At 37.5% G+C, this 15,890-nt stretch overlaps 1 protein-coding gene across 1 annotated transcript; it reads right to left on the bottom strand.

Annotated features, from left to right (window-relative positions):
* Window positions 1–4,191: 4,191 nt before the first annotated feature.
* On the bottom strand, window positions 4,192–12,604 carry LOC121412543 (histamine N-methyltransferase B-like). Its single transcript, XM_041605335.1, has 3 exons — window positions 12,273–12,604; window positions 5,577–5,903; window positions 4,192–4,602 (listed from the first exon to the last, which is right to left on the bottom strand). The coding sequence occupies exons 1-3, from the start codon at window positions 12,481–12,483 to the stop codon at window positions 4,253–4,255; spliced, it is 888 nt and encodes a 295-aa protein (XP_041461269.1). The 5' UTR covers window positions 12,484–12,604; the 3' UTR covers window positions 4,192–4,252.
* Between the last annotated feature and the right edge of the window lie 3,286 nt (window positions 12,605–15,890).

The raw sequence follows: 15,890 nt of genomic DNA, 5'->3' as shown, positions 1-15,890 counted from the left end.
GTTTATATCTAAATAAGTAAAATTCACAGAGCAAAATGCTTAAAGTTTTAAAATCAGATAACAAATAACGAAGTTATTGAATTTTGAAGTTTATCAATATTTTGTGAAAACAATATTATTATATGCACATCGTCATGAATATTCATTAGGTGGGCTGATGATGTCACATCATCAATTTTCTTTTGTCTTATTTTTTTTACATGAAATCATAAATGTTTCATTTCCATACTTGTGTAAATGATGTGTCTTCATTATGATGAAATAAGTTGCGGCAATAAATAACTAATGCACTTAATCAGTGTCAATTCAATTGTTTTAGTTCTTGGTAGAAATTTTTTGAATAAACCTAATTTAATATAAGAAAAAAGTACAAAAGAACAAATGGGGATATGACATAATCAGCCCACCTAATGAATATTCATGAAGACTTGCCTAGAACTGTTTCACCGGAATAATGCAAATCTTTAAAATTCATTAACTTCGTTATTTGTCATCCGATTTTGATCAAATTTTTAGCATTTTGCTCTGTGAATTTTACTCTATTTATTGAGGTATAAATATTTCCAGCCTCGGCCATCCCTTTAAAGATAATTATCACAAATCAATTTTTACAACGATTGAAAAGATGATGTTGGTGTTGTGTATTACTTATGAAGACATATTACCATTTTTTTTTTCAATGTAGAAAGAGGAGTCAGGGAGTCTGACAAACCCGAGTCCCGTAACACAATTATCAGCATCGGTCATCGTAGAACATGTTTGCTTATGATTGATTGCCTTGACTACAATGTACAATCAATCCTGAAAATCAAGTGTACGAGTTGGTAATTAGACGAATTGGCATTTGACCAATTGAAAATAAACCGAAGATCAGATACCCCCGAGATCTCAGGGTCTGAGGTACATTATTATAAGTCCATGGAGGTACGAAGCCTAAGGTCTGAAATAAACGACTAGGCTCAGGCGAGCGCTCGAGTGAGCATACGCGTGCCTTGCTCGCTTTCTGAATAGACGAGTTTATGATATCTACTTCAAACGGTAACAAATAAGTATTCACGCGGAATACTTCGAGACGGAATATAGAATAATTTTCTCGCTACTTCATTTTCCATTATGGAAGACCTCTCCATATTCACATTTCTTCGTGTCTCGTTCTGAGTGGTCGTATTTTACAACAATCCCCACATTCCCACTGGTGATCCTACCACGTTACAACTTTGGGGGCATATATCTCCTCGACTCAGACTTCACCCCTCTTCTCCCCTCTCGAACAACTGAATGATCTTGTACACATTGGACCGGACTTTGCCATCCGGACGGCTAGGCTACATGGTCAAATAGACTACCATAAAGTTTGGAAGCCAATCCGCTCTTAAATAGTTAATTGACAAAGACTGACGAAGTAAACAACGCCTGAGTACAGGGGTACATTATGGCACACTGCTACAGTGTTGGCAAATAATTGCTTCTTTATAATTTTATCCTAAAAAGACTGAAGATGAACAATGATTGGGGTTCGTCCATTGATGGCGGAAGCCAAAAAAATTAAGGGGGGGTCCACCTGAAATTTTGTGATGGACACATGTAAAAAAAAATTGACAAGCAAAAAAAAAAAAAAAAAAGGTCATCAACTAAAAAAATTTAGGGGGGACCTGTCCCCCCGCCCCCCGCTTCCGCCCCCCGCTTCCGCCGCCTATGGGTTCGTCTAACACTTGAAAATGTATTAAATTGTAAAAACAATATTTACCCATAATTCCATGATACGCCTTAATAATTGGTCCAGGCCTAACTCTTCCCTGAATAAAACATAATGCCCCCCTTCGACTAGTTTATGGCTTATCAAATTTATTGTCGATATCTCAGTTGCAAGGCGTCGCTAAACAATTTTTCGTTCAATCAAAACATCGTCATCAAAATCCTCATCGTCGTCTTTGTCATAACTTCGCCATCATAATCATCATCATCATCATCTAACCTCCTCCTCCTCATCATCATCATCAGTATCATCATCACCATCATTATCACCATCACCATCACAATAATAATAATAATAATCATCATCATCATCATCATTATCATTACTATCATCATCATCACCACCACCACCATCAACATCACAATCATCTTATCATAAGAATCATCATTGTAACCATCATCGTCGTCATCATCTTCAAAAACCTCATCGTAATTATTAAACTTTTCTGCTCGATTAATATCTTAAGTGTGTTCTACTGTTATATTTATTTTTAAGCATTCTGCTTCATAGATAATGTAGTAATAATAATAATCATTATTATGTAAATGCAAATTTCGTCCCTATTTGAAACCACAATTTTTTCCAGGATGTCTTGAAAGTATCCTCGACAGACAGGGATTTGAATCAAATCAACTTAATAGTTTTAAGCATATAGGTATAATTGCATTTTACATCTCGTACAAATAGCGGGCAGCAACGATAAAACATGAAGACTTTATCGACCTGCAAATAGACCTGCACGTTATTTTTTTAATTTAAAAGAAATGACATGCAGGAAAACCTGGCGAGACCCTAGGATCTTTCGTTCTGGTGAAGAAGAAATATAAATTCATCCCCGACTCAGAATAAATATTTGCACAATCCTGTATACATAGGTATAGAGATGGAATGGAAATTAGGAGATACAGAGAGAGAGAGGGAGATACAAAGCATGGATATAAAGAGAGAGAGAGAGAGAGATCGCCCATAATGATGTATCTCACCTATTCCGAACACGAACAAGTTATAGTTCAAGTTCAAGTCAGATTCAATTTTCAAATCATAACAAGAGACATAAAACATCCACTCATTAAAAAAAATATCACAAATTAGCATGCGTAATAAAAACAAATAATAATCATTTTACTCTTTCCTTTTCATCAAAATGAGGTAGAGTGTATGATTGACGTAATATATCCATAAAGAGAATCCCCCCATATTAAAAAAAAAACGGAGCTTGCCATGACTTGGATTTCTCAAGAAAAGAATCTTGCAACACAAATGATGCAGCAAATTTGTAAAGTTGAATAAAACAAATATGAATCTCATTTGTTCTTATTATTTTACTGGATGTATGACCACAATAAGATTGATTTGAAGTTTATGTGAAGATTTTTTTCCGTGCAATAATTGGAAAGCGTGCGAGCGAGAACGGTATGAAAACATATACCCTTTTCGACATGTAGGTGGCGCTAACACTTCGATGGAATCTCTTTGATTGCGTATTATTGGAAAAGGAAACATACGCTGTCGAAAACCGACTCGCTAAAAGTGATAATTTCAATATTAAATCAATGGTTATATTCATAAAAAATATCTATAAGCAACATATACATCAATGTGAGGGGGGGGGGTAGTATACACTGGACGTAAATTCAGGGGGAGGGGCAAGCCCCAGGGCCCTGGGAACGATTAAAAAGGTTTTCACTAAAAAATTGAAGTAAAATGGGTTCATTGGTCCCGACAAATTTGAAAAAAAAGGGGTTAAACTACAAAATGAATCTGGGTTTTTATAATAATGCGGGAGAAAACGGACTGATACCCATGTTAATAATGAGTGCTTCAATTACAAAATTATTTTGGCCTTCTATAGCTCTATAGTAGAACTGTCATATCAATCTGGTCAATGGGTTAATCTTCTCTGAAACGATGCCCCAAAATAATGTTCTTCTCATCTTGTCCTTGTGTGGTATTTTATGAACTATACTTCCTGGTTACTTGAATAGAGCAATCTAAGTAAGATACCCAAATCTAATCTTCGTAAGATGAGAATATAACCATGATAACGATCAACAATCGTCTGAAGATATTTATCTTTGCCATATCGAAAAGCGATTCTTTGGCAAACAGTTGAACTTTGATAAAATATCGCAGGAAACGTAATTATGCAAGTTATATCAGATTCATCATAACCATTATTTAATCTCCTCCCTGTTGGTGTTATTACCGGAAAATATCATCCATTCCAGTAATTGGTGAAAATACTAAGCGGTATTGGGAGAGCATCAAGATCATAATGTATAGGTGGCAGTCCACCAATAACTTGTAAAATTTGCATCCAGGCGGTCACGATATTTCATAGAATAATATTTATGTATATATAGAAGCTTGCCTGTTACTTAAACGATTCAACCATACAGCTCCAAACTTGGTCCAAGTTGACCATAAATTATGAATAATATAAGACTTTTGAGTGATATTGCTTTTATATTAGAGGATTTGTAATCATAATTGTAATTATTTTGAGACAAGAAGTATTTCATCATGGGCAGGGGTGAAAACACGTCCATTGTCATCCTGGGTCGAAATTGAACGCCAAAAAGCCATCAGGTCATCTAGTATCGCAGAGGGCGCTGTTTGTCGAAAATATGCTGTCTGGGTGCAGAAGTCCATGAGTTTGTCTCCAAATTCTGACTGGTCTTTGAATAATTCAGTAATGTCCCATTGGGCGGATATGTCGACAGTGGTGACGTTATAACCTTGGCTTTCAACAAACTCTCTTACAGTCTTTGATGACAGTCGGTCGTTTGATTGTGTGCTCTCTGACAGCCACGATAACTTGTGGAATGTTTTGCTCATGAGGCTATCTGCAATATTTGAGAAAAAAAGAGAATCAATAACTGAATAATCCATGTTAAAAATCCTATAGAAAGAAAGTCATTCTCTTATAAAGCAAGCTCCCTATTTAATAAACTCCCATTTTCAGTTCAATCCACCAATTCTATAAATTCTATTAAACGAGGTTACCTATTGGCCAAACATTTATTATAACAAAGTATCTTCTAGTATTCTTTCTTTTTTGTTTATTTGTTTTCTTTTTTGTTTATTTCATAGATTATAACTTTTTATGTTAATTTTCACTTGTACTTATTTATATATATTATCAAGTTTATGTTCTATTTTATGTTTGTAAAGGCGGAGGGCTTCGTTGTAAAGCAGTTTTATAACTGAACCGAACGACCCTCCACCTCATTTTATCATTTGTTATAAATAAAACATGAATAAATAAATAAATAAATATATTAATTATTCCTTGCTCCATACTCTAATTTATGCCAATTGTTTCTCAGCATGGGATCAGGACTGGTGTGACGTTGGGAGTGGGGTGGAAGACAATTAGAATGGCCTAGTGTACCCCCTTTGAACGCCAAAACTCCCCAATTCCTAATGATTCAGTTGGAAAAACAAACAATATGGGCTGTATTCCCGTCCTGTTAATCGCTATCTTGCCTTTATAAAGTTCTGAAGCCCGGACCTAACCCATCAAATCCATATGTCCTCAAATTTGTCTCTTAGAACCTTACACTCCTGCAAATTTTCATGACGGTTGGAATGTCGGTCGGGGCGACCCCACTGATCTCTCCCCTTAGTGGAGAGATCAGTGGGCGACCCCCACTATTGTTGCCCCAAATGAAATCTCCGTATGCATATACATGTATTTCAAACAGAAAGAAATACACGAAAAGTTAGAGGGAGGGAATAAAAGAAGAAGGGAATCAAGGGATGTTGTTTTCCAGTCTCTGACCGATTTGCATTTTTCATCTGCCTTATTATTACTTACCGTTCTTACATACGATGATGATAAAACCATTGTCTTTCATCATGGATGTCATATGGGTGAAGGTCGTTTCAAGGTCACCGGTGTAGTAGAGTGAATGTATGGATGTGATAAGATTGTACTTTTTCTTCGCCAATGGACTCCCAGCAAAAAACTCAGATAATGGACCACCGAACCCATGATAGGAGACAGAGCCTTTCCCATTTGTATTTAAAGAAGAAACTCTATCTTTAAACGTTTGTAACATGCCTTCATTGGGATCCACAGCCACATTGCATATTGATGGATAGTAAGATTGCAGACTCTTTAGGAAGTGAAATTCGTGAGGACCTGTAAAACAGAAAATAACAAAACAAAAGGATAATGTAGTTCATATGAGACTAAAATGTCAATACAATGATATAAAGTTAGGGACGTGTACAATTAATGTACACCGGAGTAGTATAAGAACGTCTCCAGCGTCATGACGTGAACTCATGAATATTAATGAGGGTCATGAATACATAATGATGGTGTCTTGACCGTCATGACGTCATCCGAGCCCTAGCCTTAACCCTAGCCGTAACCCTAACCATAAGAGTACCAGCAACTGTATCCCTACCCCAAACCCTAACCCTAAATGTACCAAAACAATAGGTTAAAAAACAAAGAAACCTCTATAAAGGGTGGAGAAAAACCGTGAAGGTAGTGTAGATAGACATTCTTTCAAGAATCATTGGAAAGAGAAAGGTAAAGGGTCATCTGAATCCCACAATAAACCTGGTGAGGGAAAATATGCAAGCAAGGACAAAGACACTAACAAGAATCAGGCTAGTGGGGGCACAGAATCAACCAAAATGTCTGAGAGTCGTAGTTCACAAATTTGTACCCATTGTCATAAATTGGGACATTTGAAAGAACATGTTGGAAATTGATTGGAATGCCAACCAAAGTTGAGAAAGACATGGGTTTTGTCAAGCAAACAAGTGTTCCCTCGATGGAGTTTGTTCCATCAGAGCCTATTCAAGATGTTGAGAGTGTTTCTCTGGTATTTGCTGATAAAGTCAAGCAGGTTGATGAAAGCTTCAGAAGCTTTTTGTATGATGGTGAAGTATCCCCCTGTTCGACTGCTGCTGCTGGTAGGTCAGTGATGATTCTTGTGGATATAAGGGCTGCACAGTCCCTGATAGTGCCAGGGGATTTGGCTCTTCCTCCGGAGAGTTCAGAGAATGCCAAAGTCTTATTTCAAGTTATTGGCCCAAATTTCATGTCGGTTCCTTTGCATAAGGTCGACTTAAAGTGTGACCTAGTTAGTGATCCTGTGACTGTTGGTGTCGTTCCAGAATAACCCATGGAGGTGTTTATTTCTTGTTAGGTAACGACTTGGCTGGAGATAGAGTTGCTGCATCTCCAGTGGTTTCAGAGAAGCCGGTTGAGGTAGCTGCAACCGCATTGTTGCAGGAAGATTTTCCATGGATTTTCCCTAGTTTTGTGTTACTATGTCTCAGACTCGTAGAGCTGAAAAGAATGATGCGGATTCTGCCGATGTAGAGGAGAGTACTGATGTCTGGTTAGGTGAAACCTTAAAAGATTTGAACGGGGATAGTGTTGAAGGCTCTGTTGCTAACAATGATAGTTCGTTTAATAAGTCCTCCCTTGTACAGGCACAACATGAAGACCCAGAATTGAAAAGCTTGTCACAGAAAGCATATTCTGAGGCTGAGGCTGATAAGGTTCCTGAGTGCTTTTATGTCAAAGATGACATTTTGATGACAAAGTGGAGACCTCCCCGGAGACCAGCTGATGAAGATTGGTGTATAATTCACCAGGTAGTAGTTCCTCCCTGTTACAGCACAGAGATTCTGAAAATGACTCATGAGTTACCTATGGCAGGTCAAGCTGGTATTTGGAAGACACAATATAGAATTATGAGGCATTTTTATTGGCCTAAGACATGTAAGACGCACAAGGATGTGGTGCATTTCTGTAAGACATGTCATACATGTCAGATTATTGGTAAGGCACAGCCTACTATTAAGCCTGCTCCATTAATACACATTCCTGCATTTGATGCACCTTTTACTAGGGTTCTTGTTGATTGTGTTGGACCCTTACCCAGAACGAGGTCGGGTGACAGATTTTTCCTGACGATTATGGACTTGTCTACACGTTTTCCAGAGGAGGAGTATCACTGCAAAAACAGTGATAGAGGCGTTAGTGCATTTTTTCACTCGGTATGGTCTGCCTAAGGAGATTCAGTCTGACCAAGGGTCACATTGCATGTCAGGTATATTTCAGCAAGTTATGAAGGAGTTGGGAATAAAGCAGATCAAGTCCTCTGCCTATCACCCACAGTCAAGGAGCGTTAAAACGGTATCGTCAGGCCCCGATGACCATAATTAGGGCTTATTGTGAAGACTATCCCGATGACTGGGATAAAGGGATCTCATTCCTACTGTTTGCAACTAGGGATTCTCCAAATGAGTCCACAGGTTTCAGTCCATTTGAATAGGTATATGGTCATGAGGTTAGGGGCCCCCAAAGCTTATCAAATAAAGAAATGTTTATGGTTCAGGATGATGATGTAAACCTTCTAGCCTCTGTGTCAAAGCTTAGAGAAAGGCTCTCAAAAGCTTGTGATGTGGCTTAGGAACAATTGAAGGTGTCGCAGGGAAAAATGAAAGCTCAAGCTCACAAAAATGGAAATGAGCGAAGTTGGAGACAAAGTGTTAGCGTTATTGCCTTTTCAAGGTGAGCCCTTGAAAGCTAGGTTTAGTGGTCCCTACACATAGTCAAAAAGAAAGTGAATGAAGTCAACTATGTGATCAGTACCCCTGATCGAAGAAAGTCTCAAAGAGTTTATCATGTGAACATGTTGAAAGAATACTTTGAGCGAGAGGCTGGTCAGCCTATAGGTACAACACAGGTCAAAGGAGAGAAGAAACATATAGATGTACATGAATATGATTGCCATGGAATGACAGATAATGAATTGTCTTATACAGATGTATCTAAGAACGAACCATGTGGTGTAAAGTTGTCGAACTCAGAGATGTTAGGAAAATGGATGAGGCATCAAAACACTTGCCTGAAGATCAGAGAAAATACATCTGGCCTGTTAAAAGAATATGGGAATGTGTGTAAAGACAAACCAGTTCGTACGCCTTTAACTGTACGTGATGTAGACGTAGGTGATGTAAGACCTATCAAACAGAACCCTTATAGGCTCAATCCAAGCAAGTTGGAAATGGTGAATAAGGAAATACAGATTATGTTAGAATGACATAATCGAACTGAGTCTGAGTAGTTGGAGTTCTCCTATTGCAATGGTTCCAAAGCCAGACGGCTCTCAGAGATTTTGCATTGGTTACCAAAAGATAAATACAGTAACTAAGACTGACCCGTATCCAATTGATAGGTTAGAAGGTTGTATTGATAGAGTTGGAAATTCTGCCTATATCACAAAGAAAGACTTGCTTAAAGGATATTGGCAAGTGTCACTGACTGACCGAGCCAAAGAGATGTCAGCCTTTGTTACACCTGAAGGCTTATTTCAATGTAAAGTCATGCCTTTTGGAATGAAAAATGCACCAGCAACCTTCCGAAGGTAACAAATCATGTAATTGCTGGGCTTGACAATTGTGTCGTATACATAAACGACATCCTAGTGTACAGTGATACTTGGGATATTCATCTGAGTCATTTGAGAGCACTGTTTGACAGACTGTATAAAGCCAACCTATAATAGTGAATCTGATGAAGAGTGCATTTGCCAAGGCAAAGGTCACATATCTTGGTCATGTTGGTCAGGGGCAAGTGCTACCAAGAGAAGCCAAGATACAAGCTATCTTAGACTTCCCAATTCCCACAACTAAGAAAGAATTGCTCAGATTCTTAGGTATGAGTGGCTTCTACAGGAAATTTGTTCCAAATTACAGTAGTGGTTAGTCCTCTGACAAACTTGCTAAAGGCAAGGGTGAAGTATGTTTGGTCTGACGAACGTCAGAGATCATTTGAGAAATTAAAGGCCATTTTGGTGAATGAGCCGGTTTTGGCAGCTCCAAACTTCACAAAGCCATTCAAAGTAGCTATTGATGCATGTGATGTTGGAGTAGGAGCAGTATTGCTCCAAGAAGATGAAGAAGGCATCGAAAAACCAGTGTGCTACTTCTGTCTACGAGACTCAATCGGTTTCAGAAGAAGTATTCAACTAATAAAAAGAGGCCCTGCGTCTCGTACTATATAGCCCTTCAGCAATTTGATGTGAATCTAACCAATGAAGAGATTACAGTCTATACAGACCACAATCTTGTGTTTTTGGAGAAATTCAAAACAAAGAATCGACGACTGTATAGTTAGAGCCTAATGCTGCAACCATGTCTATTCCACCCCCCCCCCTTCGGCACCCCTAGGTCAAACATCAATTTGGTCCTCCCTCCTAGGTTAAGGATCAATTTCGCCCCTCTAGGTTTAACATCAAATCGGCTCCCCCTAGAGTGAACCCCACATTGAAAATTGTACACATAAAAGGAAAGAATGTAATTGTTGATGCTCTTTCAAGAGTATAAAAAGTGAAATTATTTATGCTTTTGACCAAGTGTGTCATTAAAAGAAAATGTCTTTGATGTTCATTTATTTAAACATGTTTGTCAGAACTATACCTTTGTACACGATAAATGTAAATGATATATCGGAAAGGAAAGGGTAATCTTAAAGAAACCTTTACTTAAGTAAAGCTTTCTCCCCCCCCGGGGGGGGGTGTTATATATATATATAAGTCAAATCAGGCATGTCAGGACATCGATGTAAAACATCGATGTCCTGATTTGACTTATATATATAACAGCAATGCAGCTGGTCTTTTTATCCTGTATAAATATTTTCTAATAAATAGATAAATAAATTAAATTGTAAGAGCGATTACATTCATTTTATTTAGTTATTTTCTCTTTAAAGATATTCCTAGCATAGAATAGTTAAGAATATTCAAGAATGTCTCAGTAAGGCTCTATGGTAAGGCTTTGTTAGACATGTCTATTTAATAGGCTGAGGAATTTTGTTATTTCTGAATAGAGATTGCTTAACTCACTGAGGTCATTCAAGAATGTTCTAAAATTAGACTGCTTTAAAAATTGGCTGGATGTTCTTTTTGTAGACAATACTAGAAGCTTCCAGAATAGTGAATAATTTGTATATAAGCTCGCAATTTCTTCAAGCACATCACATCAGATCAGAACTCAGAGTTTCACGCCAGAATTTATATCAGAGCATAGTTTATTTCCAACTGGAAAACAACATTTTGACTTCTGTGAAATTATTTGCACGCCATCAATGAACTGTTTGCAGATACTTTGAGAGAAGAATTCTCAGTTCTCATTGAGATCATCAACCTGTTTTTAATGAACGCTTTTCAACCCATGGATTGCTGAAATTGACAACATCGTCTTTACAGACATTTCAACTCGTTACAACAGGGATCCTCTCACGTCTCTCTGGTTACAGTGACTCTTATTCATCGTGCTTCAGCATCAATTTCATCACCGCAATCATTGTGAACTTTAATTTAAGGAATTTTCGCCAGCCAACTTGGATACTATCTGGATCATAACTTTGGATTATAATCAGCACTTCAAGATATGCAAGATTAATATTTATTTATAGTTTGTTTAGTGATCTATATAATTCCTGTAATAAAATAAAAGGAAATCAAATTTAAAACTAAATTTCCATTGTTATTTGTTGCAGTATCGTAACATGATATAAAGTCGGTTAACAGCTTTCCTATGCCAAATTTGCAATAAATTATAACCAAGTCATCATGGTTACCATGGCTACAGCAACAGACAATCTGAGAATAAGAAGTGGCTGGGATGGGTGTGTATGGGGTGGAGCACCAATTTCATTCTACAAACTCTATTACGAGTGGTGAGTGTGTAAGTGAATGAAGCGAACGAGCAGAACAAAAATCCGAAAAACGCAAAACACAATGACGGTGCTGGGGGTCCATGTTACTTGGGAATTTCTGCGTGTCTGTCTCCCTCTATCAGGAAGCCTTGATACCTAAAGGTCCCATTGTCCTAAGGGAAGAGGGGTTACGGGAGTGCTGAAGCACCCCCAACATTTTCATTGGGTGTGCTGCGTGTATTATTTTCCATAGGCAGCACCCCCTGGAATCCTGATAGGTATGACATACCTGCATACTTGATAAAATACCAAAATGACTTTCATTTTGGGTGAAACTTTTTTTTTGCTTGCCAAATTTCTTGGGACATAATAATGACGTTTTTTAGGTGAAGCTTTTTTTACCTGTGAAATTTATCGGGACCAAAATTACCTTCATTCTTAGTTGAAACCCATTTTTGCTCGTCAAATCGGCATCAGCAATTCAGCACCCCCAGTAAAAAATCGTTCCCATTCATGTTTCCATCCTAATTTTGCACAATTTTTTTTAAATGTTCTCCACTTATTTCATTACTTACAGATTTAAATACATAGGCCTATACATAATGAATACATGACCAAATATTATGAACAAACCATTTACCTATTGTCCATTTCTTTTTATACATGTTATATGACCCTATTTAGAGCCCCTTCATGATTAGCCAATTTTCATGAACTCATGATATAAGGTCAGCGTTTTTTTCTCCATTTACACCGTGTTCTCAGCGATAGAATGAATAGTAAATAAATAATTCAATAATAAAAATAATTTCATACCTTCGCCGACTCCAATCCCTAGTAGACTAAATTCTTCATCGCGGCTAAATACATCAGTGAGCATCTTTACCACATTGGCATCAAAATATTGATTCACCTTTTCTAAAACAACATCCTTTTTGGCGAGCTTGAAGAAAACATTGTAGTATGCGTCTTCATATCGCTTCGGATCCTCTGTCAGAGGTTTAATATTATAGATATCAGCAGACATTTCTTCCAACCTGAACTGAAAATATAGGCATACGGCCGAAGCAGTTGAGGGACTGATGCAGAGCGCTCCGGGATCTTAGTAGTATAAAACATAAAGAAATTCAATGTCAATGGTGGATTTGTAGCCTGCTACACTATTTCGTATGCGGTTCTTTTAATATTTGTTTTTACTTTATTTCCGGTCAATGCGGTCATGGTCGTTTGAGGACACGCAGAAATTTCCGTTGACCTACTTTCCTACAATGAATTTGACATTGGCATAGTCATCATAGTAGGTGCACTGAATAAAATGGTAAAGGTTCCTGTACGCCGAAAATCTACTTGTTTTTATGTAGTGACATGAAAGATTCTTTTTATTTCCATGTCTTCCCCTCATATTTCTTTATTCATTCGTCTCCTTCTTTTATCCCTCCTTTTTTTCTTTCTTTCCCTTTTTCCCTTTTTTTGCTCCGCCAGTAGGGGGGGGGGGGTCCCTTCGGCCACCTGGATCCGCCTATGCATATGGATAACAGTGGACATCTTGCTGTCGTTTCAATGGGTTATTTTCAGTTGGTCTAATGCCAACTCGTCTGCTATCATTTGGTCTACCATTAGTTCGTCCACTATCCACATGGTCTATCTACCATTTTGTTATTGTTATTTGTTTGGCGTCGCCTGTGCCTGGTAGGCGAAAAGCGAACTGAATCACTATGACTCGCAGGTCTCTCCTCCCCATATAACTGATTGAGGGAATGCAGGTCTAATAACCTGTTGGTCCCATTGCCATTTATTCCATATGCCATTTGGTCTAATTGAACTAAGTGTTAATTGGGCGAAATTAAGGAAAATAAAATTGATATTAGACCAACTAATTATGAGACGAAATGGTCATAGACGAACTGGTGATTAGACAAGGTTATGACTGGACCAAATGGCTATTGGACCATCATTGGTTGTTAGGCGAAAGTTAATGGACATAATTGCATTAGACTAAATGAATGTAGGCCCTGTTGTGAGTGGAGGAATTAGCAGCAGACGAATTGGTTTCAACCCGCATACCGCCCAGGCAGGCAAAACAAATTCAGGACGAAATTGGCAACGTCGTGAATTTTGTCGTGAATAATTCGCGACGAAATTCAAGATGAAATTGGTGACGTCGTGAATCATCATCATCATCATCATCATCGTCAACATCATCCTCCTCCTCATCGTCATCATCATCTTCCTCCTCATCGTCATCGTCATCTTCATCATCATCACCATCATCATCATCTTCATCCTTATCACCTTCATCATCACCATCATCGTAATCATCATCATCATCCTCCTCATCATCATTATCCTCATCATCATCTTCCTCCTCCTTATCATCATCAGCACCATCGTCATTATCATCATCCTCATCGTAATCATCATCATCATCCTCATCATCATCACCACCACCACCATCAACATCACAATCATCTTATCATAAGAATCATCATTGTCACCATCATCGTCGTCATCATCTTCAAAAACCTCATCGTCATTATCAAACTTTTCTGCTTTCTCTTAAGTGTTTTGCTGTTATATATTTATTTTAATCATTTTGCTTCATAGATAATGTTGATGTAATAATAATAATTATTATCATGTAAATGTAAATTTCGTCCCTATTTCAAATCACATATGTGTCATTAAATCAAGCTAAAACACTTTTTTTCTACAGGTATCTTGGAAGTATCCTCGACAGACAGGGATTGGAATCAAATAAACTTGATAGTTTCAAAGCATATAGGCATAATTGCATTTTAGCAGGCAGCAACGATAAAACAAAAATGCCCTTTTTACACAGGATTTTCTTAACCCCGGACTATCGCTAACCCCGTACTATCCTTAACCCCGTACTATTTTTTTTCCTTTTCACACATGTCAAATTGTTATTGCTAACCCCGGATAAGGAATGCTTGCTTTTTACACACGAAACTCGCTAACCCCGGACTAGTGGTTTTTGTCGATCATTCGTAGTACAAGTGCTTCACTCGTACACTTTTTACACACGCTACAATTTCCTTAACCCCGTACTATAGGTTGGGCCAAATTGCCATTTAGCCCCACCTATAGTACGGGGTTAAGCTTAGCCCACTTTCGTTTTACACATGCGATCTTAACCCCGTACTATTAGTCCAGGATAGGCCCCATAGAAACTTGACCAAACCTTGTTTTTTTATATATACAATATTTTTTGATGGTTTCTTGTCAATTCGAGGGTGCTGATTACGAATCTGGATGATGCCACTCGTGTAACCATGAGCATTTTCCGCAAATTGGCAAAATCTAATATGGCCGCCAAAATATGCAAATTACCCATGAAAATCCTAAAATTGTCCGCACATTGGCTATGGAATGCATGAAAGCGTGTGGCAGGAGTAAAATACACTCTGAAAAAATAATTGTTGACAAAATATTTATTTTCCTGATATTCAAAATGGCCGCCATAGTCCACTGTATACTCTATTATGTACAATATATATAAATAGGGAAAACCAATTTTCACAAAAATGAGCACTAAACCGCAAAAAATTGCGATGTATTAACGAAGTAATATATGCAAATCATCATTACTAACGAGATATATCATTCATTATGTCATAAATGGGAACATTTCTGTATTTTGATATCTAAAATGGCAGCCACTGGCCCAAACAGTATTGCGTATATACAATGGCAATGGGGGCCGAAAAAATCACAAGAGTGACCACAGAAATGCATATTATTAAGATTAAACGAGTGGAATATTGAATAAAAACATAATTGTTAACGAAATACATTATCAATATGTCATGTATGTGATGAATGTTGTATTTTGATATTCAAAATGGCTGCCAAAGGCCCTAAAAGTATTATCCACAATGAGAAAGTGAGGCAAAGAAATCACAAGAGTAATCACTAAAATGCATATATATGTGATAAATTACTAAGATACTGTTTAAAAACATATTTTCTAACGAAATATATCATTCAGGTTTAAAGTGTGTGTTAAATACTATATTATTACTTTCAAAATGGCCGCCAGAGACATTAACAGTATTATGCATAATGCAAAGTGGGAAACCAATATTCACAGGAGTGAGCCCCATAAATGCAGGTATTAGTGATCTATGAGTAAAATATTGTCTGAAAGCATAATTTCTATTAAGCAGTTAAGAGATATCATTTATTCTGCCAGTTAGGTGATAAATACTGTTATTGGAAAGTCAAAATGGCCGCTACAGGCCCTTACGATATTATGCACAATGTGAATGGGAACAAATTATTTCAGCAGAATATGGCTTTGCTTGGCCAGATGGTGCCAGGTAAAAATGGCAGAGGTAATAATGGCAGAGGTAAAAATGGCAGAGGTAAAAATGGCAGAGGTAAAAATGGCAGATACTGAGGTAAAATGGCAGA

This window comes from Lytechinus variegatus, chromosome 4 (assembly GCF_018143015.1).
Source record: "Lytechinus variegatus isolate NC3 chromosome 4, Lvar_3.0, whole genome shotgun sequence".
Lineage (NCBI taxonomy): Eukaryota > Metazoa > Echinodermata > Echinoidea > Temnopleuroida > Toxopneustidae > Lytechinus > Lytechinus variegatus.
The sequence above is the reverse complement of the archived record's forward strand: the minus strand, read 5'-3'. Positions and strand labels throughout refer to the sequence as shown.